Raw genomic sequence first — 24,007 nt, forward strand, 5'->3', positions numbered from 1 at the left:
TCCTTCCTTCCTTCCTTCCTTCCTTCTTCTCTATTCTTTATTTCATTTAGCCTTTCTATTCTTTATTTCATTTAGCTTTTCTTTATTTCATTCTTTCCTTCCTTTCATTTAATCTTTTCCTTCCTTCCTTCCCTTCTTCCTTCCTTCCTTCCTTCCTTCCTTCCTTCCTTCCTTCCTTCCTTCCATTTAGTATTTCTATCTTTCTTTCTTTTATTTAGCCTTCCTTCCCTTCTTCCTTCCTTCCTTCCTTCCTTTCTTTCTTTCTTTCTTTCTTTCTTTCTTTCTTTCTTTCTTTCTTTCTTTCTTTCTTTCTTTCTTTCTTTCTTTCTTTCAAATTTATCCCACTTTCGAATGTCCTTTTTGTACTTTATTTATTTTATTGGAGCGTTTTTTTTTTTTGCTACATTATGTTACATAAATAAAACAATATATTTTTGTTGTTTACCATCACCTTGTGTTTGTCCTATGATAAATTCGTGCAGTTATATGTCGGCCACGAGGTGGCGCCAACACGCGACGAGAATTTTCAAACTATTAACACGAACGCTATTAAAAAATGAATATAAAAATATATTTGTATAGTGTAATTTAATTTGTATTAATATAAATAGCAGTATCTGATTGGCTGGTTTTAGGAGGCGTGGTGGTGGTGGGCGTGTCTCAGAGCCTACAGAACGCTCAATAAAAGTAAATAAAAGTAAACAAATAAACAATCTGGGGATTTGGGGAACTAATGTAATTTTAATATTTAAAAGAAATTAACGTATTAGTAATAAAGACTATTTTAAAGGGGCGTTTCCTTTATGACGTAGGAGGTCTTGCAACGCAAAACCGGTTAGTGGAAATCCAAGATGGCGGCGATGGAGACAACGTGAAGGAGCTTCAGGGTTCTTTAATTATAAAGATTTCCATATCATTTTTTCTAATAATAATTTTCCTATAATATTTCTCAAATATTTCTTTTATAATTAAGATAATTCGATAATATTTTCTCTATGATATTTGCAATATAAAATGTCCTTATAAATATTATTTATATATTTCCTCTATAATAATTTCCCTGTAATATATTACTAGTTTCCTGTAACAATTTCTCCATTATAACATTTCCTTTTATGTCCCCTTTAACAATAATTTCCCCTATAAAAATGTATATAATATTTCCATATAATCATTTCCCAATAATTTTTCCCCCTCTGCAATATATTCCCCATAGTAATTTTTTTACATTATTATTTTAATGACACATTAGTTTTCTGCAAACCTCTGGCCATTAAACAACAGTATTCCTGATTCTTCTGGATTCTTCTTAAACATTTCTCACATCACTAGTTTAGTTGAAAATCTATATTAGGAAAAATGAGTCGATTCCGAAAAGATATGGATTGTGAACTATTTGACTAATAAATGGGTGGATAGATGGATATACAGGTCCAGAGAGGGCTTGGGAGATAAAAAAGTAGTTGATGGATGGAAGGATGGATGGATAGACTGGTGAATAGATGGTAGATGTGTACTGTAGGTAGGTAGACACACAGATGTATTAGTGGATTAGGTGAATCATGGATAGACTGACAAAAAAGATGGAAGGATGGGAAATTAGAGATGGACATGATAAGAATGAGTAAGCTGATGTATTGATAAACGGAGTGTAAGATGGATGTTGGTGGATAGATGGATAAATGAGTGAACGGTGGCTGGGCAGAGTACAGACTCATAGGTAAATGGATGGATGGATAGTTGGCCAGTTTGATATGTAAAAGTATAGATGGGAAATTGGACAGATATATGGATCAGCGGATACGATGTACTTCTGATTGGATGGATTGGTAGATGAGTGTGTGAACTCATTCTCCATAAACTCCATTACATTATTCCTGTTTGCAGCCGTCCTATAACATCGGTCTGGCCATGGATATAGGTTCTTCTGGTACCAAACCTGAACGTGACCTGCAGGCGCTGGGCTCGGGGGAGGGTAGCTGGGTACAGACGACCTGTCTGGAGGCACCTTCACCCACTCAAACATCGGTGATCGTATGAAGGAGTGGCAGTGGCTCTGGGGATCGGGGATAATTTGATTAGACAAGCAAATTATTATTATTATTATTTTTTTTAATGGAGTATGTTTTAAGGGACCATCTGACGCCGTTTTGCACTGTTGGAGAAACGTTTGAAATATTCATAACGAATTAATGTAAAGAAAGAAATATAAATGCAAACAAAAAACTACTCGTCTAGATCATCAATCTATGGAAGTCCTAAGAGGCCACGCATTCTAATCTTTTTTGTTGTAAAATTATGTTGCGATCACAAGAAAACAATTAAGCCGAGAGGACAAAAAAAAAAAAACTTTTAGAAAAGAAAAAAACAAATATTATAATACGTGGCCTCTCAGAACTTCCGGGTCTTTGGTCATCGTACAACTAATTTGCCCCGCAGGTAAATCAGTTCCCGGCCAAAAGATGGCGCTGCTTCCTGAGAACAAGTCGTGGTACTGGAATAAACCTCATAAAAGTGATCGAGCCGGCCAGGGAGCTTTTGTGAGAAGCAGCACGCTTGGGTTCTGATGACCTTGTAGAGCGCTGAGTCAGCGCTGCCTCGTTCAGCCGTGATGAAAGGATCAGTTGTGATTAAGATTTCAATCTCACGGTGCATCGGATCATCTCTGGCTTGGTTGAGGAGAGAAAAAAAAAACAGAAACTCAATTCTGTGATACCAATTCATACCGTTTCAATGGCAACACTTACCAAAAACGAATATAGCTAGCAAATGTCTGTCGAGTGCTCTGCTCGGTTCTGCTCTTCATCCTCACAATGACCTTCATTCAGAGACACAGACTGTTACTTCATCTGAAATTACTCACAGAATCAGACTTGTCTATTGTAATGCTCATGTCCTGCAGGGGGACACAATGCAGCCTTGAAAGGCAGAACAGTCGATTTTCCAACCGTAGTTATGTACTTAACAACCTGGAGGGAATGCAGAACACAATAACAAACTAACCGTTATATTTTTCTTTGGAAAACCGAACTCCGGCCCGGATTGTTTGTGCGATTGTGCTGGAACAGGGTGTTGTCGTGCATCATATACAACTGTGTGCCTTCAAGTTTGTGCAAACATTTTGGAGAACATAAAAAAAAAAAGGGATATCTTTGATCGAACAAACGAAAGGGAATTGTTTATCATCATTAACATTATTTTATTTTTTTATTTAACTAGCACCACTCGTAAATGGAATGGTGATCAAATCCACTACGCATATTGCAAATATTTCTCTTTAAATAAAAAAAGAAGGAAAAAAAAAGACCAATATACACAAAAGAACAGAAGTAAAAGGCAGTCCGTGTCCAAATATGAGCAGTGACGAACAAATCCAAAAAGAAACAAAAAATATATCAACCTTTTTTTGGTTCAAACATTATCTGGGGACAGAAGGAACAGAGAGGACGATCCCTTACAGAGGAGCCTTTTTTCTGTTATTGCAGACGCACTGAAGTGAGTCGGATTCGATAAGGGCCTGAGGGAAGGGCCCGGCTCCTTGTGCATGACGACGGGAAGACGACCTGGAAACTGGATCCTTACGCCCTTTTGGTCGCTCCTGCAATGTAACAGTTTTTGACCTGACCCAGGATCGAGCCTTGAGGCACGCCACCTTTAAAATCCTCCGTAATACGTTTACAGTCTCCCCCACCAAAAAAAAATGGAGTCATGTCAAGTCCGTAATTTCTTCAAAAGACAACTCTTCGGTGGGATTTTAAAGACTAACTCTGGCGCAAGTGTTAAGCGCAAACATGAATGGAATGTGATGGATGGCTGTACAAAATAAATATGCTCAACATTCAGTGTAGGTTCAAGCTCAAGAAAAAGAAACACACAAAAAAAAAAAAAAAGAAAAAAATGGTTTGTAGAGCAATTTAAAAAGAAAAAAAAAAAGACACACACGTTACAGCTTATCGGTTTTGCTAACGCAGACCTGCTTCGGGTTAAAGCCCAGGCCTTAATTCCCTGCTCGGATTTCACGACAAAGCTTTCGTGGAATGTTCTGTTTGTTTGGCGTGCTCTTGAACGAGCCGTGTAGCTAAAACCACCGCGGGACGCGAAAACAAAAAAAATCCCGCGGGTTCTAACTGAGCAGCACTCGTTTGGGTTGCATTGGCATCATGCTTTAAAAAAAAAAAGAAAAATACAAATTAGGTCAAAATGTAGGCAAACAAACAAAACCTTACTAGCTAGCTAGCTAACTAACTTCAATATTGGAATTTATTCGTTTTTATTTATTTTTTGGTCGCACCTGCATTAGTGGCATGAATCCGATCAAAGCCACCTGAGGGTTTAGAAGCCATCACTCAGGGTCCAGGTTTTTGGGGTCAGGAAGTGGGATGTGAATGGGACGGGGTTCATGGAATCCGACCGAATCCAACCTTTTTACTTTGGACCAAGGCAGCTTCACATAAATAACAAAATGTAACGCACATTCTTTAAAAAACAAACTAAAAAAAAATAAAAATCCACAAATGATGACGAACATCTACGGGGACGTGAACTGCTACATAAACACCACTACATACACACAGACGTGGTGTTTAAACACACTCCTAGTATCGGTCCCGAATAAAAGTCTTTTTTTTTTTTTTTTTTTTGATTATCACGCTTTGATCCCTGTGTTACGTGAACATACGTAAATGTTTTTTTTTCTTTCAGAACAGAAAAGGATGAAAATCGAAAAAAAAAAAAAAAAAATGCAGTGAATCGAGTGGCTGAGATCCTGTGCTAGTGTACGGGTTCAAGTGTCAGGTTTGGGTTCGTCTCAGAGACTGTATGCGTATGCGTGTGTGTGCAGTCAGGCAGCTTTGTGATGGGGCTGATTAAAAGAGCCTTTAAAAAAGGCTTAAGGCCCCTGAAAGGACCGGGGGTCCGTTTCAAGGGTATGAAGGAGCCCATGGAGATGGCAGAGGTCAGGTGTCATCGTCCGTGTCCTCAATCAGGACTTTGGTGTCTCGCATTTTTGATCTGGGAAGTAAAAAAAAAAAAAGAAAAGAAAGATTTGCCATTAGATTTGATTGCAAAAAAAAAAAGAAAAAAGAATAACATACATACAAAAGAAAATTGGGTGTGGCTTGTAAAAGCCATAAAAAAGTAGGTGTGGCTCAGAGAAAACTACAAGACAAGTGGGTGTGGCTCAGAAAAAAAGTGGGTGTGGCTCGTAAAAACAAAAGAGAAGTATATGTGGCTGATAAAAAACATCAAATAATTAAAAATAATAATAAAAGTGGGCGTGGCTTGAATCAGAAAACGTCATATTCAGCTTGTACGTGTTATAATTAGATTGCGAACATGGCATTCTATGTTACCATGGTTACAGCCATGGTTTACTCTGATCGTACTGGGAGGCGAGACGAGGTCGTCTCAGCGACATGCTGTAGCTCCTCTTCCAGCTCTTCTTGCCCTGCCGGTTCCTGACGCCGTCCTCCTGGTCCATCATCTGCTCCAGGAGCGTCTGGTCGTCGGCGTTCAGCGGAGCCACCGAGATGTCCCGCACGGCCCGGAACTCGCCGCAGTTGTTCAGGTGCTCGTTCTCCAGACGGAAAAAGTTCCACACGAATCGTCTGGAGAAGACAGAACAACTTTTCAGCGTTTTTTTTTTTTCCCCCACCCACACGCAACAATGCGAGATCGAGCGCATGCAGATTCGCTTCTTACCTGAAAACCTCCAGCGGCGCAAGAACTGTGGACAGAACTTCAACGATTGAGGGGTTGAATGGCAGGAGCCCGAGGGAGAGGGGAACAGTCCAGGCGAAGCGCAGGATCACGTCTTCTAATATGGCACAATAATAGTAGGCCTGTTGCAAACACAAAAGCATTCAAAGGTGAAAAACAAGGCGCTGCATTGGGAAATCGTTTAGCCAGTATGCCAAAAACCCTCACTTTCTGCGGGTAGACGATCTCCTCACGGAGGAGCGTGTTCTCCCCGGCGTTTCGGTCAAACAGACCCCAGTCCATCTTTAGGTCCCAGATGAGCGTGTAGCACGAGTTAATTATATAGCTGGCGATCAGCAGGTAGAAGAAAATATTTGCGTCGGAATGTTTTTTGGCTAAAAAAAATAAAAAAGATGGAAAACGTTAAATATATATATATATATTTTAGAGGTCGACCGATTAATGCTATCCACTGTCGTTACTAGAGCGGCCTCTAGTGGTGAATCACTGAATCACTGTTTTTACACACACACACACACACACACACACACACACACACACACACACACACACACACACACACACGAGACAGCGCGCTGCACGGAGAGCGCTATATATATATATATATATATATATATATATATATATATATATATATATATATATATATATATTATTTCTATAGGGTTAGGGTTATAACCCTAACCCTATATTTATCAACGAATTTATTCATATATATCGCTCGAGCGCTAGTGTACATCCGGGCCCTAACTCGCTCTGCAGAAAGCCCGCACGTGACCCTTAGTTGAAGCGCTCACCTTTGTGGGTCTTGTAGAGAGCGGCGAAAGTAACAACAAAGAAGGTGGTGGAGTATTTGCCGGCGTTCACTAGGTGAGGAAAGGCGCGCTTCGTGTCCCGGTAACGCCTGAGGCACTGCACAAAGCGGAACCAGGCGGGCAGGCACTGGATGACCGCCCGCACGCCGTACGAGTAAGTGTTGCATGTACCTACTAGGTATCAAATAAAATGGAAATAAATGGCAAAATACATCTTCTCAACACTCATCTTGATACAAGTGGTGAAAGATTCTTTACTTACCACCTGTCACAATGGGGCCAATGTTGGTTGAAACCCAGTCCAGCTCCACACTGTAGAAGCAGATCAGGTACTCCAGATCCATGAGGACCACGGACAGAGAGTTGAGCTGATCGGCCAGCCAGAAATCGGCAAAGCCCACTCTGTGGAACGGCGCCGTGACCACTCGGAACTGAGCGAGACAATAATATATTTTTTTTCCCCCCAAATAATAATAAAACTTTTGGTGCTTGGCCCCCTAATCTTTTTACAATGTAATTAATAATTAGAAGGAAAAAATAAATAAGTAGAATAACAAGACGTCTATGAAACTTTAATGCTTCGCCCCCTCATTTTTTTAATGCGCCCTAATAAATAAAAATAAAAACAACAACAACAACAAAAAAATTTAATTCTTTAAATATAACCGTTGACAGTAAAATCGTCTGCATTAATAATACGCAGAGAAAACGAAGCAAGCTTTATAGAACAATTGAAGACGCGGAACAAATAAATACGAGAAATCTATTTGCATATTCAAGATATGGATATTTGGATTCAAGATAAAAAAAAAAAATTAATAAATAAAATGTGGACCTGCTGATGATTAATTTTTTCGAATTCAAACTTTAGATTGAGTAAACAAAACGTTCCCTCGATGCCACACCCCCTACCAGCAGCTTGAGGAGCCAGAAGCGGGATTTGTAGTAGCACGTCTTGAAGGGGTTGATCAGGAAAAGCAGGAAGAAGCCGTAGAGGGCCAGAGGACAAGCGTGAACCGGGATCCTTAAAGAATCCGAGAAGAGGCAGGACAAAATGCTGACGCACCACAGCATGCCCAGGAAACCTGCGATCTGCCGAAGGAAGGAAAAAAAAAAGATGTCGCTGCGATGTTTAAATGGATAAAAGCTGCCGTGTGGAAGCAGAGGTGAGGTTGAGGTGATCCTCACCTCGAACAGGTGCTGGTGCGAGAGGTTGTTGCGCGGGTTGAGCTCGAAGATGAGCACGTGGTTGACGCCAGCCTGCCTCCAGCCGTACGTGTTGATGCCCAACAGGAAGAGGAACTCGATGAGCAGGAAGCCGCCACGGTAGATCCGCACCAGCGGCCACACAGTCTTCGAGGGGTCGTCGGAAGAGTTCAGCATTTTCGCTATGCCTGTCGACGGCGGGAAAAAAAAGCATCGACGTGAGTTCATGTTAGATACGCAGAAACGGGAACGATTTGAAAATGTTTTTGCTTCGTGGCCGTACCGGTGATGCTGATGGTGACCATTAATACGATAAAGACTCCACAGTAAAGTCCGACTCTGAAAGTGGTCCAAGCCGGCGCAGGCTGAAACGGGAGACGCGGGAAGAAAAAAAAAAATGGCGTTAACTCCTTTAACAGGGTTTCTGCAGGTTTGACAGTCAAATTTTTTTCCGACCTTTTTAAAAAAATTTCCGTAAAAAAACGAATTTGAAAACTAGAACGGAAATTTTAGGATTTTTTAGGATCCAATTTTTTTTTTTACTTTTGGACAAAAAAACCCCCAAACAAACAAAAAAACACACTCACCTGGGCTGCACCTAAAGGAGGCACCCGAAGCCTCTTCATTGCTTTCTGTCTATCGCCACCTTCCAGTTCGGTGGTAACCAGGGTCTGGATGGAAAATAAATAAATAAATAAATAAATAAATAAATAAATAAATAAAGATAGATAGATAGATAGATAGATAGATAGATAGATAGATAGATAGATAGATAGATAGATAGATAGATAGATAGATAGATAGATAGATAGATAGATAGATAGATAGATAGATAGATAGATAGATAGATACAGGGATTGTCTTCTCTCGTACCTCGGTCTCAGAAATGAGCTGAGTGATCTTTTTGCAGGTGTAGAAAGGCGCCACTTCGACGTGGAACACCCGCCAGTCGGCCCCTCGCGCCGTCTCGAAGATCTTATCATGCTTCTTCAGGATCTTCCTGAAACCGGTAAAGTTCAGGTTCTGAAGAAAGAGGAATGAGAAATGAGTTCATTTCGGATGGGGGACACGTGCAACCTGAGGCTTCACTGGGTCAAATTCGGGATGGGGGTGCGACCTGGTAGTTCTGCAGCAGGATGAGGCTGAGGTAGAACTCGCTGAAGGCCAGCTGCAAGTCCTTGATGTTGCGGTGTTTGCAGCGCTCCTGCTGGGACAGGTGGAAGACGGCGCGCCGGCGAGGACGGAGCCCCGGGGCTCGGCTACTTTCGCGCTGGGCGTCCAGCGAGGACTGGAGCTCGTTCTGCAGCGTGGCGAAGCGCCGCTGGGCCTCGGCCAGTTTCTCTGCGTGGGGGCAGGAAGAATAAAAAAAGTTTTGCTCTGGAATGAGATGTGGTCTATATACAGTAGGGATGTGCATCTCTGTGATGCGGAGCCGATGATACGATGCATTAACGATACACATGAAGCAGCTATCGTTGGGATACAAAGCGACTTAATAAAATAATAAAATAAATAAAAAATACACAATGCGATGCAATTCAACAAGGTACAGAGTTCACTTTTATTTCTTTGGTTCAGACAGACAGCAAATCAGCACTTTCTGAAAAGAGGAAATAAAAGCAGACGTCCTTTTCCTGTTGTGTCTCCATGAAGATGCAGCTCTGCCTCTGCCATTTTAATCTGTATTCTACGTGACTCTCAGGACGCGCCTCGATGTCCCGTGTCGGATACGTCAGATTCACGTGGGTGCTCCAAAAACAGTTTAGCGAAGAGAAATCGATCTACATAGTTCACATTTTTTTCAATAAATTGCTTGGAGTTATTTTTTATTAACGCAATTTTTTTACTGTTAACGTTTGTTAGCAAAAACGGTTTACCTTTAAAAAAAAATAAAAATAAAAAAACAGTTTTAAATATATAAATAAATAAATAAATAAATAAATAAACAACCTAATATTTTCGAATATTTTATCAAAAGTTTTATAGAATAAATCAAATGAAATGAATGCAATATACTTTTTTTTATTAGATCGATTTCGTTTACTAATCGATTCGATTGGCACAAAAAAATTTATGGAAAAATGTGATTAAATAGTTTACAGTTAAAATGTTATTTTATTAACCAGTTTTACACCTGTGGCAGGTTTTCAAGTTTAATTATTATAATAAAACATTTTTATAAAAAAATTTAAAAAACAGGGTGCTTAAATTGCGAGGAAACTCAAATTGTAACTCTGTCCTGCGCGTGAAAATTGACTTCGGCCCACGTGTGCACTGAACTGAAAGCCCCGTACTGAAGCGGTTCTGTGAAACTTGTATTCGATGCGTATTTTTGTTTTAAACTGTTCACTTTTATGCGAATCTGTTCATCCTAACATCCATGATATACATATCAATATATATATATATATAGTGTATATACACGTATGGCCACTAGGTAGAATCTCAGATATAATGGTCACAGTGTCCTTGAGGAAGAATGTTCTGGATCTTCATGGCGTGTTTCGTGTACCTGAATAAAACGTGTTGATTTTGGCCAGCTCCTTCTCGCATGTTTGGAAGAACTTCTCCTCAAACTTGGCGTAGTACCTCTTAACCGTGTCTTCGTCCGTGACTGGAGACAGAGACGAGAGACAGAACACAAGTGTCAGAACCAGAAGGATCGGTTTGGTTCCCGGTGGTAGTGGGGGTGCATTGCTGTGAGGGGGTGGGTGTTTAGATCTTTTTCCGTTTTAACGTCTTGGTTTGTGAGCGTGCCCGTTAAGAGGCTGTGTGTGTGTGTGTGTGTGTGTGTGTGTGTGTGTGTGTGTGTGTGTGTGCGCGTGTGTGTGTGTGCGCGTGTGTGTGTTTGAGAGATGGTGCTTCCATAGTTACGCAGGCAAACACAATGTGCCGGGAACCTCGCCGGGGGAATTCTCAAGCTGTACCAGTCATTATCTCGGTGCTACAGAAATGATTATTAAATAGATAAAGAAATTAATATCCATTGGTTCGTAATATCAATAAGGGACCGCACTATTAGTATATCATTATTGCATCAAACAAAACAATTTAAAATTACAGGCAGGAATCGTTGGATGGGAAAACTATCAACCAGCCCCATCGCTGTTGACTGTAAACACCGGGTTGCCTGAGAGCTGTAGGTGAGTGAATTTCGCCTCCAGACGGCCAGACGTCTGGGCGCTGAATCACCGTCTGCGCTGGTGACTAAGAGTCCAATTTGAACACAAAATAACTGGCTGGGCTGAAAAAGCAGCCGCATCGCATCACATCACCAAAGGTCTATACGGTCCGAGGATTTTCGGCGTATCGCTCGTGCTAGCGGCTGCCGAGCGAATCTCCGGCCCAATCGGAATCGAGAACGCAATACTTCGTGACAATAGTAATAAGTCATCGATTTAGTTGCTAAATTTTGCGATCTTACAATAAAACTTGAGTCAAATAAAGTAAATAAATAGTTCACTCGATTGCTATGAAAGCGATACAACAATGGATCGGTTAGCGACGCCGTCACGTTTAAACCAAAGCTCCTCCATTAAGCTACTGATTGGAGTTTTTTTTTTTCTCACAGATAAGACTGAAGAAACGCTGAACTGCGGAGCGAAGTGTGCGAGCGATCGATGGCGGCTTTGCGCCCTTATCTTACTGGCTGATAGCAGTATCGCTGATAAAGTATGTACATAAACAGCGTGGAGGAGAAATAATGGACCTCAGGCCTGGTGATAGCAACGGTGGATGTGCTAAGAGGGTAAAAGCGAGAGGTGATGCAATGAGCTCGAACCAAACAACCAATAAAACAATAAAATATTTTTAAAAGTTTAATGCAAAAAAACAAAAACAAAAAACAAATGTTGCCAAATTTGTTAAAATCCCCAGAATCAACAGCCAAAAAGCGAACGAATGTATATATGTAAACTATTATTATAATAACTAATATGAAACGAATAAGCAGGCAATCACTCATACACTGCATGTCCAAAAGTATGCAGACACCTGGCCATTGTGCTCAAATGCACCTTTCAAAATTCCTGTGCCAAAACCATGGATATGGTATGTTCTGATCAATGGTCTCAAATGATGAGAAGCTGTCATACCCAGGAAATACATCAAAATGCTGAAAAACATCAAAAATACACCAGGACTACTGAAAGATTCAGGCTGGAGAGGGTTTTTTTTTTGTCAGAGCTTAAAAATGTGGCCTGGGTCCAAATCAAACACAGCTTGTGATGTTTCACTCAGAGTTAGAAGCAGTGCACCATGGGAACTGAGCCACAGGTTTGGCTAACCCTCTGCGGGAGGCCTGCAACTGGGTCTGCAACTGGGTCAGCTGTCGAAGCCGCTGTGGAAAAACATGCCGGAACACACACAGGCAGGGTTCGATTACGCGATCGTTACGCGCCTGGGGCGAGTGAACAGCGAGGGCTGCAAAGGGCTCTGGGAAATATTTGCCGCAAAACCTTAAAGGGCTTCTGAACGAGAAGCAGCTCTGGTAGTGCAGACCTTTCAGGCGCTCATGAGGTAACGCAAAATTTCGGGCGCGTGATCTCAGCCTCAGTCTGGCCGAGCCCGGCATAATGAGGCGAATCTGCGTCCGAAAGTGTTAAAATGAGGGGTTGAGCCCTGCACTCGGCCCCGCGATCGGCCCTCTCGTGCTAACGTCACCGCGGTGGCCGGCGGTACGGCGTTTGCAGGTGCTGGCGTGCCCGCAATCCACGATAATCAGCGTTAAGTGCCTTTGACCAACACCCCTGAAAAGAGCGTAAACAGACAGAGAAAGCAGATTACTGTTATTTGCAGATAATTACAACTCGACTCGAGCCCACGACTTCGAAGAGGCCCGAGGAAGCTCTGTGTGAGGGGGAGTGCGGCTTTCCAGCACCTCGCACGAGAAGCAACAAGAAACCGACCAAAAATGGCGACAGCATCGCGTCAAGAATCTGGGCACGGAGCCTAAGACTGAGAGCCTAAGTGTGTGTGTGTGTGTGTTTAAGGGGAGTGTGTGAATATTTTAAATATTCAAATCTCAATAACGGCTATAAAAATATAGCCAAACAAACACCATCAAGCCCATGGATCTACAATTACAAAACTCTGGAGGCCATTACTCAGATGCACCCATCACCATGCTTTATTTTGAAGAAATATTTAATTTAGTGCTGGAAAAACTAAGCTTGGTTCTATAAATATATATATATATTTTTTTATAAATTAAGATTTTAAATATCTGCACAGAGCAACAACAAATCAAATTAGTAAAAAAAAAATAATAAATAAATAAATACAAAAATAAAAAATAAAAAAATAAAAAAATGAGAAAATAAGTGTATATAATCAAACTTCTGAGAAAGAACAAATCAAGAAGGTTTAGTTAAAAAAAAAAAAAAATCATAATAATAAAAAAATTAATTATTCAAACACCTAAACAAAGTATAAATAAATATTAGTTACCTATTGTTTTAAAAATAAATAAATTGGTCAGTGTTTGGTCATTAAAAACCTGTTTTGAACATCCAAACAATGAAATAAAAATACTATAAAAAAATGGGGAAAAAACTGATTAAAAAAAAGGCATGACCCATAGTAACTCTAACGAATGCTCACACCTCTGTGCTTCACTGAGGGGAAATGTATATAAAAAGTTTAGGAAAAATATTAGTCAGGGTTTGGTCATATACCAATTGCAAATAAAAAGGAATAAAAATATAAATATATATAGGGAAAAACATTGTAGTAACTCTAATAGGTGCTTCAGTCACCGTGCTTCTCGTTGAGGAAATGTATATTAAAAGATCTGGAAAAATATTAGTCAGGGTTTGGTCATAAAAAAGTTCCCATAGACCCACTCATAAACCCCCCCACAAAAAAACAACCAAAATAAAATAGGCATTAACTTAGTAACTCTTACGGAAGCTCCCACCACCGTGCTTCACGCTGAGGAAATATATAAAAAGATATGGAAAAATATCCGTCAGGTTTTGGCCGTTAAAAAAAACATCCCATAGAAATTAAAACCCATTCCAAAAAATAAATAAATTAATTAAAAAAAATAAAACGATTTTGTTCTCCAGCATGTTTCTTGGACAAACTCTATTCGAAAACCTTATGGCTCGCCCCGACACATTGCACCAAGCTTTGTGGAGCATACAGGTTTCTTCTGAACAGCTCTCATAGAACCAGTACTAATTGTACATGCCGTGGAAAAAATTAAAATGAGCACATTCATGTACACATGTAGCAGATGTTAAACATCTGGCCAATCAGAAAGCAAGAACTCAATGGTATAACTATATTTTTGCCTTGAAAGAGCCGTCCATGCTTGTAAAACCCAGCCATTTGCAATGAGTAAAACTCATCTTTTTTTTTTTTCTTTCACTTAGTCAACATGACTAAGCACAACATGTTTTGCTCTTCAGCCAAAAGAGAACACAAGGCAAGTCTTCGGTGTGGCTAAATTTAGACCTATACTTTGAACGTAACTGGTGAAGTAAATATGCAGGATAATCCTGCATTTGGAAGTCGAATCAGGCTTCTCGGACGTGAATGGTGACTAATACGATGTTAATGCTGTATGCAAACAATCGGCTTATCGTGTGCTTTTTATGAGCTGGTGTGTAATATAATAGAGAACAAGGCCAGGGACTGACGATCAAAGCTGGCATGTGAACCATAATCAAAGTACATGCTGATAATCTCTAACGCCATACGCCATATTGACACTTTGGATTATTGTCGTTAAAATTACTTTAAAATAATCTCCTCTGGAGTGGTAACTGTACCTCGCATCACACAACATCATCTCACCACCCTGTGGTGATTAATTTTCAGGGGTTATGGTTTGGAGGTTTAAGGCTAGAAAGGTGAGCATTGGGGTGTTAGGGTTTGGAGGGTTAGGGGGCTTAAGGTTAGAAAGGTGAGTGTTGGGGGGTTAGGGTTTGGAGTGTTAGGGAGGTTAAGGTTAGAAAAGTGAGGGTTGGGGGTTAGAGTTTGGAGGGTTAAGGTTAGAAAAGTGAGCGTTGGGGGGTTAGGGTTTGGAGGGTTAAGGTTAGAAAGGTGAGGGTTGGGGGTTAGGGTTTGGAGGGTTAAGGTTAGAAAGGTGAGGGTTGGGGGTTAGGGTTTGGAGGGTTGGGGGGGTTAAGGTTAGAAAGGTGAGGGTTGGGGGGTTGGGGTTTGGAGGATTAGTGGGGGTTTAGGTTAAAAGGGTGAGGGTTGAGGGATTAGGTTTGGAGTGTTAGGTTAAGGGGTTAGGTTTGAGAAGATGAGGGTTTGGGGGAGCTAGGTTTAGGATTTGGAGGGATAGGAAGGTTAGGTTTAGGAAAGCAAAATTTGAGATTTAGGAAGAGTAAGGTTAGAAAGGTGGGGGTTAGGGGTTTTGGATTTGAAGTTTGGGGTTAAGGTAAGGAAGGTGAGTGTTGGGGGGATTAGGGTTTGGAGGGTTAGGGGGGTTAAGGTTAGAAAGGTGACCGTTGGGGGTTAGGGTTTGGAGGGTTAAAGTTAGAAAAGTAAGGGTTGGGGGGTTAGGGTTTGGAGGGTTAGGGGGGTTAGGGTTTGGAGGGTTAAGGTTAGAAAGGTGAGCATTGGGGGTTAGGGTTTGGAGGGTTAGGGGGGTTAAGGTTAGAACGGTGAGGGTTGGGGGGGGGGGGGGGGGGGGGTTAGGGTTTGAAGGGTTAGGGTGGTTAAGGTTAGAACGGTGAGGGTTGGGGGGGGGTTAGGGTTTGAAGGGTTAGGGGGGTTAAGGTTAGAAAGGGGAGCGTTGGGGGGTTAGGGTTTGGAGGGTTAAGGTTAGAAAGGTGAGCGTTGGGGGTAAGGGTTTGGAGGGTTAGGGGGGGTTAGTGTTAGAAAGGTGAGGGTTGGGGTTTGGAGGATTGGGGAGGATAAGGTTAAAAAGGTGAGGGTTGAGGGTTTAGGTTTAGGGGTTTGAGGTTGAGAAGATAAGGGTTCGGGGGAGTTAGGAGTTAGAAATTATAGGGTTCAGAGGTAATAGTTTAATTGTTAGCATGGCTGGATTTGGAGGGTTCAAGTAGGGGTTTTAGGTTATTATCCCAAACTACAGTTGCAGTCCCGAATTAGTATGTAGTGAATGAACACAAATTGAATCAGTTCACCAGTAAACTTATGCCAAAATACACCTCACATTTAACTCACATTTCACTTTTTATTCTGTATATTTCTTGGATGAACAGAAAACACCCCTATGTGTTTCTTCTCAAAAGCAAATATGATTATAGAAAAAAAAGAAACAGAATAAACAGGATCAAGAGGTCCGTCAGTGCAGGATAAAAAAATAATAATAACCCTCTTATGGTGACATAAGCTGTAATTTGAGACCAAGGCGGTGCAGACTGAGAGCAGCTGGAAGTGCACGTGCGAATTAAGAATTTGTGGCGTTTTAATTAATGCGTTACTTCCTCTTCCTCGAATTTTTTTATTTATTTATTTTGCCATTGACTTCAAAAAGAGAGCAAAACTCATTTAGTCTGATTAAAAAATAAAATAAATAAAAACTATGCATTGAAATCTTTGATGCAATAAAACTCCTAATTAAAAAATAAAATAAAAATTAATATATATACAAAAACAATTCATTGTAAATGTCAAAACATTTCAACATTCGTATATTAAACACATTTATTTAATTTTTTTAAATTAAGAATAATATGGGGAAATATTTTCCAGTGCCGCCAAAGAAACAGGACTCAAATGCACCTAATTTGTTATTTCAGCAAATTGATTAACACGTCAACGTTTGAGGGTGTGGCCGTATGACAAATGAGATTTGATCTGCGTTCACGATAAGCCAAAAAATAAAAGAAATAAATAATAAAAACTTGGCTTTAGGTAGACGGCTCGATAAAAGCCCTGCTTCCCTGCTTAGCAGCATTTCGTACACCTTGTATTTGGTTCGAGAGAGAACCGGCATGTCTGTTGTCCTGTAGGTGTGCTGAAGGTCTCGACTGAGCAACGAAGCAGAAATGTGCTGTACGCTGCAAGCGCTCTGTGTTCCTGATGGGAGAAGGAACTGGGGCTGCCTAGCAACCGGGGAGAAATCTCGCTAGGTTTTCGACGGAGCTTGTTGTTTCTCGAGCAGTCCTTTAACACTTGAACTCGATTACGGTTTAGAGACAAACCAGACCCATGTGTCAAGTCCTGGTTTGCGTTTCTCAATTCGACTCTACATTCAAGTACCTTTTTTTGACCCAATTCCGGGATTTAAACTCACACCCTTAGTGGTCACCGGTGCAGAAATGATGCCTTTATGAGGCTTAAAACACAGCAAATTTCGACATCACTTTTTACGACCATGTTCAGCAGAAAAGCAGGTCAGGATGTACATTGAACCTTGATGCGGGTGGAGGAACTACAGTAGCACAAGTGTATCCTGTTCCCGGGGTGTTTAACGTTAACCTTTTATGCGCCGTGATTGGCTGAAGACTGCAAAGACTGGAACCTCATTCGTCGTTCAACAAAACATCGAGGTGTAAAGCGGTTCGAATAAAAAAAAACTCGTTCTGATGCTTAATACCAATGTCAATATTTACCCTCGATCGACGGAGCCTGGTCCTGGGCGGAGTACAGCATCTCCTTAAAAGCCTGTGGAAGCAAGAAGGAAAAAAAAAGTGAGACCTTACACACAAGCAGGTGGGCCTACGAAAACGGGAACCGTACCATGGGACTGGAAACGATCCGCTGTGAGGGGAAGAGCGAGCGTCTGAAGCTAGACACGAGGAATCATACAGATATATATTTATATACATGGAAACCTGGTCAACAATGAAAATTCACCAACCCGAATATTTCAGTTAGGGAATTTCTGAAATTAAGTTACGTGGTTCATTTGTCAAAATCTGAAGCTTGACGATTTGACGAGGCTGCTACAGAACTAGCAGATTAGCTAGGAACGAGGCTAGCTTAACACCGAAAACGCTACACAGACTATTTTTTCCCCCCACAATTTCACAAATATCCACATATACAGTATGTGCCGGTACTGAAACTCACGCATAAGCATTTGTCAGCGGGGCAGATCTCTAGCTGCACTTGTTCCCAGTAGAGAAAAGGAAGTTGTGTTGTGCAGTTTTTGTTGAAAATGGGTCTCTCGACGGAGGACAAAAGTATTCATAGTTGAGCACTATTTCTGCTCATTCGGAAGTTTTCGTGATCGTGTCCTTCATGTGAATAGATAGGCACATTAACTGTTAAAAATAACCACTCTTCTGGGAAGATGTTCCACTAGGTTTTAGAGTGTGCTTATGGAGATTCGTGCTCATACTGGAACAGGTTTAAAACCCCTGGTTCAAGTGAAGGGAAGTTTTTAATGCTACTCCCTCTCTAAAGATATCCTACACTTCCAACTTTGTGCTAAAAGTTTGCTGAGGAAGCATACAACTGGAAAAATCAGGCTTCCCAATACTTTTATCCATATAGTGTAGATTTGGTAAAGTAGAAGGTTTATTGGTGTTAACTTACTTTGTTAATATATAATTTGTTATTTTATTGGTGGTCAGTCTTCAGGACTGTTAACAATTTCCCGTAGCTTAGCATTTAGCAGAATGCTTACGAGGCCTGATCTTTGGCCTGGCCCTTCAGTAGCGGCGAATGACTTCACTCCTAGAACTTGTCAAGTTACATCCTGTTACAGGTTGCACAATTGTGGTCTGCAGACAAAGTGTTGCTCAAAAAGCGTTGCCTAGCTTCTGCTTATAACGACAACAAAAATCCCATTGGAAAAAAGAAAGACTGCATAATAAACTCGGAATGCTGACTCAACTACAGCAGTCTCTGACTTCACTAACACCCTGGTGGCAAATCTTCCCAGAAAAATGGAGGTCATTATACCAGCAAATGGAGACCGAGTGTGGAAAAGGATGTTGAAAACTGCCCTGTTACTATATATAAAAAAATTTGTAATAGGTTAACAGCAAGGGCATTAACGTAAGCGTGATTTGCTCTTGACCAAACGGAAATGAAAACTTGAAAATGCCATGATGGTGACATGAGTGAATATTTACTGTAGAAACCGGATCTTTTTTGTTGGAGGTCAAATTATCGCAATTTTTTTTTTGTAGTGCACATACGCTAATCTTAAATACCCGGTTCATTACAAGGCCACGAATACTACACTTTATAGTCAGTGGTCAATACTGAAATGGCCGGTCGATAGCGGCCTTCACACTCTACACTTTATCTGATTATAGACCAGAAAACCGCAAACGAACCCTCTGTACCTACTCGTCCATCTCCACCTCCCCTGGAAACAACATGCTGATGCACTGGATTTCCTTATCAGCTCTTTTCGCCCTGCTTGCTTTCTTTTCCGGGAGTCTTCTGCCGGCCGGAACTTGGTCGGAGGTCGACAGTTGCTAGGAGGAGGATGCGAGTGGATATGCGATATTTTGACCTGATTATCCGTAAATCTATAACGGCTTCGGAATCCTGATAAACGGGTGTCGCTCGGACAAGCACTGGCATGATGAGAAAAAAAAAAAGATTCTTCTGATTCGTCCGAGTTTCTCCAAAGACGTATAGAACATATAGAAGGAGTCTCCGATTTCATCCAATTAACGGAAATCACACAATTTTGTGCTCGGAAAACTTCGAAAATGATCCCTCCGACGCTGGAGACTCCTTCCTCGGAGGTTAAACCAAAGTTTCCTTACTCTATCATAAAGAAATAAATGTCCATTTGCTTATATGATAACCTCGAGGAGGTTCCACTAGATTTTGTGAAGATCTGTGGAGTTTCCTTTAAGCCTGGAAACTTTCCATGGGATTTAACAAGAATTTATGGGAATAAACTGCGAAATAAATTACAATAACAATTCAGTCAAAAATGTCATTTTTTTTCTTTTTATTAATCTGTAATTGTTTGCAAGCGTGTCAGCTTATGGCCGAACAACATGTTGGAAGTTTCCGGAAATTTACCTGGAAAGTTTCCACCCCTTTGCAACTCTAAGAGTAGCACATTGAGAACCTTCGAGATTCATTAGATGATGATTCAAACCTCAGATTTGGCCTGTTGACAGAAACCAGGCTTCTTGCTGATGCCAAGTTCAGGGTGTCCGTTTTATTTATTTTGTGTGTGTGTGTGTGTGTGTGTGTGTGTGTGTGTGTGTGTGTGTGTGTGTGTGTGTGTGTGTTTTCTGATTTTTCCTGCCTGGCTGGCCAGGGGAATCTCTTACAAGTGCAGCAAAGGTCAGCGGGAACATGGGAATGCAGGTTTCTTGTTGCCGTTTGTGATGTTCGCCCAAATCCAGTTTTCAGTGTGAAGCGTTTTTTGGTGCTCGGCTTGTACACGAGACGTTTCGTAGCCACTTTGTTTGGTCACAGTTTGTTCTTTGTTCCAGATAATAATAATAATTTGAAAACAAAGTCCCGACTGCTTTCCCTCAAAATGTACAAACGCTTTACGAGCAGGAAGGAGATTGTTGGAAAACCGCAGTGGTGAATCATCTGGTGTTTAGTGTCTAACTGCTCCTTAGATGGTTGCATGTTCCTGAAGTTAAAAACCAACTGTATACCTTGACGTATGATAGTTAAATGGATAATTGTGGATAAAACCAGGTGAGAATAGGTTTCTGAGCCTGGTTCCTCTCAACGGGGCGGAAAATGCCTGGTAAATTTCCAGAAACTTTCTATGGGAACTTTTTTTGTTGATTTTTGGAAATACTCCAAGTTGGAAGTGATGGGAATTCGTTCGAAATTTAGAGAAACGTATTTAAACTGTAACCACATACAAAACATAAATATCGTGTTTATAAGCGGACATGCAGAGAAAGCAATACAGATTAGTTTTTGTTATGACTTTTTGAACATAAATATATATAACTTTTATGTATTTGACGTCAATAATCGGACATTTCTGGGCACTGTTTAGATTTTGGAAATAACACGTGCTATGTGATGGAGGAATGCGCACTGCATGTAGGGGGCGTGGCTTTAAGAGCCCTGCAGTAATCGTGCTTTGTGCAAGTTCCTTGTCGTAGGCTCGCCTGCGATTTCGGAAATACCGAGTCCATTCCCATTCCTTCCCATGGAAATGACCCGGTCTTGATACATTTGGTTGTATTTTAACCTTCATGGTAGAACTTCTCTCTTAAAATGAAACCTCTACACCGCATCCCCCTGTGACAGAGATGATGATGATGAAGATGATGGCTCAGCAGGTTTGTAGACAGCAATAATCTCATTAACCCTAGGCCATTAAACCCGGAGGTATCCGAGCGTGCTAAGGCCGCTGTGACCAAGCTGGAACGTTCTCATAAGGAACGGTTCACCTTGTGCAAATTGTGATTTGTTAAAAGCCTGCATGTGTTAGGATTCACACAAAAAACGTCAGTCTGAACTGCTGTTTGAACTCTACAGCCCTGATATGGGTTCGGATTTCAGAAAGAACAAGCGCACACTGATTTGATGTGGTGGACGGGAAAAGTGCCCTAGGATGAGTAGATTAGGTTCATCTAAACATTGCATTCGTCTTTTACTCGTGACCGATTTGCTTCTCAAAGGAGAGGGACATTTTTTAAACAAACAGGTAAAAAGTCTATTTCTCATGTACACATGTATTCTTATTGTTGCAGGAGATATCCAGACCTCGAGATTTGATTTTTTATATTAATGGTAATTAAAACTTTACGATTACGATATTACACCTACAGCATCCACCTACCATCAAGATGTGGGTAGGTAGGTATAGTGGTGTATATGACTGTATCGAGATATATTTGAGTTATATAATAATGTATATTACTGCATAGAGGTATTCTTGAGTTATATACTGGTGTATATGACTGTATAGTGATATATTTGAGTTGTATTAATGGTGTATATATATTAAAGACCGTATAGAGATATATTTGAGTTGTATAGTGGTGTATACGACTGTATAGAGATATATTTGAGTTGTATCAATGGTACATATACATATATATAAAAAATACCTTATAGTGACATGTTTGAGTTATAAAGTGGTGTATACGACTGTATAGAGATATTTGAGTTGTATTAATGGTGTATGTATATATATATATATAAGTCTGTATAGAGATACATTTGAGTTATATAATGGTGTACATGACTGTATAAATATATACTTGAGTTGTATTAATGGTGTATATATATAAAAAGACTGTATAGAGATATATTTGAGTTGTATAGTGGTGTATATGACTGCTAATGAAACAAACTGGTGTATACGACTGTATAAAGATATATTTGAGTTGTATAGAGGTGTATACAACTGCAAAGAGATATATTTGAGTTGTATTAATGGTGTATATATATAAAAGACTGTAGAGAGATATATTTGAGTTATATAGTGGTGTATATGACTGTATAGAGAAATATTTGAGTTATATAGTGGTGTATATGAATGTATAGAGATATTTGAGTTATATAGTGGTGTATAGGACTGTATAGAGATATATTTGAGTTATATAGTGGTGTATATGAATGTATAGAGATATATTTGAGTTGTATTAATGGTGCATATATATAAACTACTGTATAGAGATATATTTGAGTTATATAGTGGTGTATATTACTGTATAAAGATATATTTGAGTTGTATAGTGGTGTATACGACTGTATAGAGATATATTTAAGTTGTATTAATAGTACATATACATAAATATATATAATAGACTGTAAAACGATATATTTGAGTCGTATAGTGGTGTATATTACTGTATAAAGATATATTTGAGTTGTATTAATGGTGCATATATATAAAAGACTGTATAGAGATATATTTGAGTTGTATAGTGGTGTATATGACTAAATAGAGATATATTTGAGTTGTATTAATAGTATATATACATAAATATATATAATAGACTGTAAAACGATATATTTGAGTCGTATAGTGGTGTATATTACTGTATAAAGATATATTTGAGTTGTATTAATGGTGCATATATATAAAATACTGTATAGAGATATATTTGAGTTGTATAGTGGTGCATATGACTAGTATATGTATAGTGATATATTTAAGTTGTATTAATGGTACATATAGATATTTGTATAAAAGGCTGTATATATATATATATATATATATATATATATATATATATATATATATATATATATATTTATGTAGAGTGACACGGTGCTAAGTCGTACAATGTGACACTGATGTACGCTAGCTAATGCTGTATGCTAGCCGCAAAGGTAAAGCTTAGCTATACCGCTTCTGTTTGTTTTCTGTCTATTTGTTGTTTTGTTTATTTGTTAGCGTTAGCACGCGTCCTCCTCACCTCATACTGGATGTACTGCTTCCTCCACTCCGGGGTGATGTGAGCCGCCAAATGCTCGGTGAATTTCATCCTTGCGATTGATCGACGCGCTCCTTCTCCAACTCGCTGTGTGAAACCATCGGCGGTGGTTTTTAGGGTGAAGAAAAACGAATGAAAGAAATGCGAATATTAATATTCATTAAAAAAAAAAAAAAAAGCAGCTACGGCTCCTGGTCGCGCTCCAGTCCCCCGTTCCGCACAACGCGACACTTTCGATTTTTAAAAAACGATATTACTACTAAGAAAAATGAAATCAAAAAGGAAATAACGAATAACTTCCTAAATGTCGCCCTTTGGAAGTGTATTGTAAGAACACGTTGAGCTCAGTCTCCTCTCCCCGGAGCTGCTCTCCGTCACAGAGCCGCTGCACTCTGACAAGCCCTGGATGTTTTCCGTCCGGAAAAAAAAGCCCCGGTAGCAGGCACAAGGGCCGCGTCCCGAATAGCACGGAAAGCTTGAGTTAGGGAGGAAAATATGTAGGTGACGCGCCTGGAAGTGGGAGCCAATTGTAGCGTTCAAAGCTCTATTTGAAACGCAGCCGTACAGACGTCGGATTAACGACGTCACCACGCGTCAGATACAAAGGGGGCGGGAGATAAGGAAGGGGAGGAGGAAGAGGAGGAGGAAGGGGAGGAGCGTGGGATGGGGGTGGTTTAATATAAAAAAATGCTAATGAACAAACTTTTAATTTTTTATTTTAATTTATTCTATCTATCTATCTATCTATCTATCTATCTATCTATCTATCTATCTATCTATCTATCTATCTATCTATCATATATAAATAGTATACATATAGTCATTCATTTTATTATCTTTGGTTTTATTATTTATTTATTTATTACTTTTTATATTATTACATTGTGCATATGTATGTAAAATAGAAAGAATTGAATATAATAAAAAAATAATAACGGTACAAAAATGAAAGAATAAAATAAAATTTTGAAATGGTATAGAATGTACATTACATTTTTA

At 39.9% G+C, this 24,007-nt stretch overlaps 2 protein-coding genes across 2 annotated transcripts in view; one reads left to right on the forward strand and one right to left on the reverse strand.

Annotated features, from left to right (window-relative positions):
* The window catches only part of asip2b (agouti signaling protein, nonagouti homolog (mouse) 2b), a 217,644-nt gene that overhangs the window by 92,675 nt on the left and 100,962 nt on the right, over window positions 1–24,007 (forward strand). The gene's annotated exons all lie outside the window — the stretch shown is intronic.
* Window positions 4,268–23,445, reverse strand: xpr1b (xenotropic and polytropic retrovirus receptor 1b). The gene is made up of 15 exons (XM_083543011.1): window positions 22,991–23,445; window positions 17,276–17,327; window positions 10,252–10,353; window positions 8,857–9,080; window positions 8,613–8,762; window positions 8,327–8,410; window positions 8,023–8,104; window positions 7,722–7,927; window positions 7,446–7,625; window positions 6,796–6,964; window positions 6,516–6,704; window positions 5,926–6,092; window positions 5,701–5,840; window positions 5,385–5,606; window positions 4,268–5,010 (listed from the first exon to the last, which is right to left on the reverse strand). The coding sequence occupies exons 1-15, from the start codon at window positions 23,057–23,059 to the stop codon at window positions 4,956–4,958; spliced, it is 2,091 nt and encodes a 696-aa protein (XP_083399137.1). The 5' UTR covers window positions 23,060–23,445; the 3' UTR covers window positions 4,268–4,955.

The sequence above is a fragment of the Silurus aristotelis genome, assembly GCF_946808225.1.
Source record: "Silurus aristotelis genome assembly, chromosome: 5".
Taxonomy (NCBI): domain Eukaryota; kingdom Metazoa; phylum Chordata; class Actinopteri; order Siluriformes; family Siluridae; genus Silurus; species Silurus aristotelis.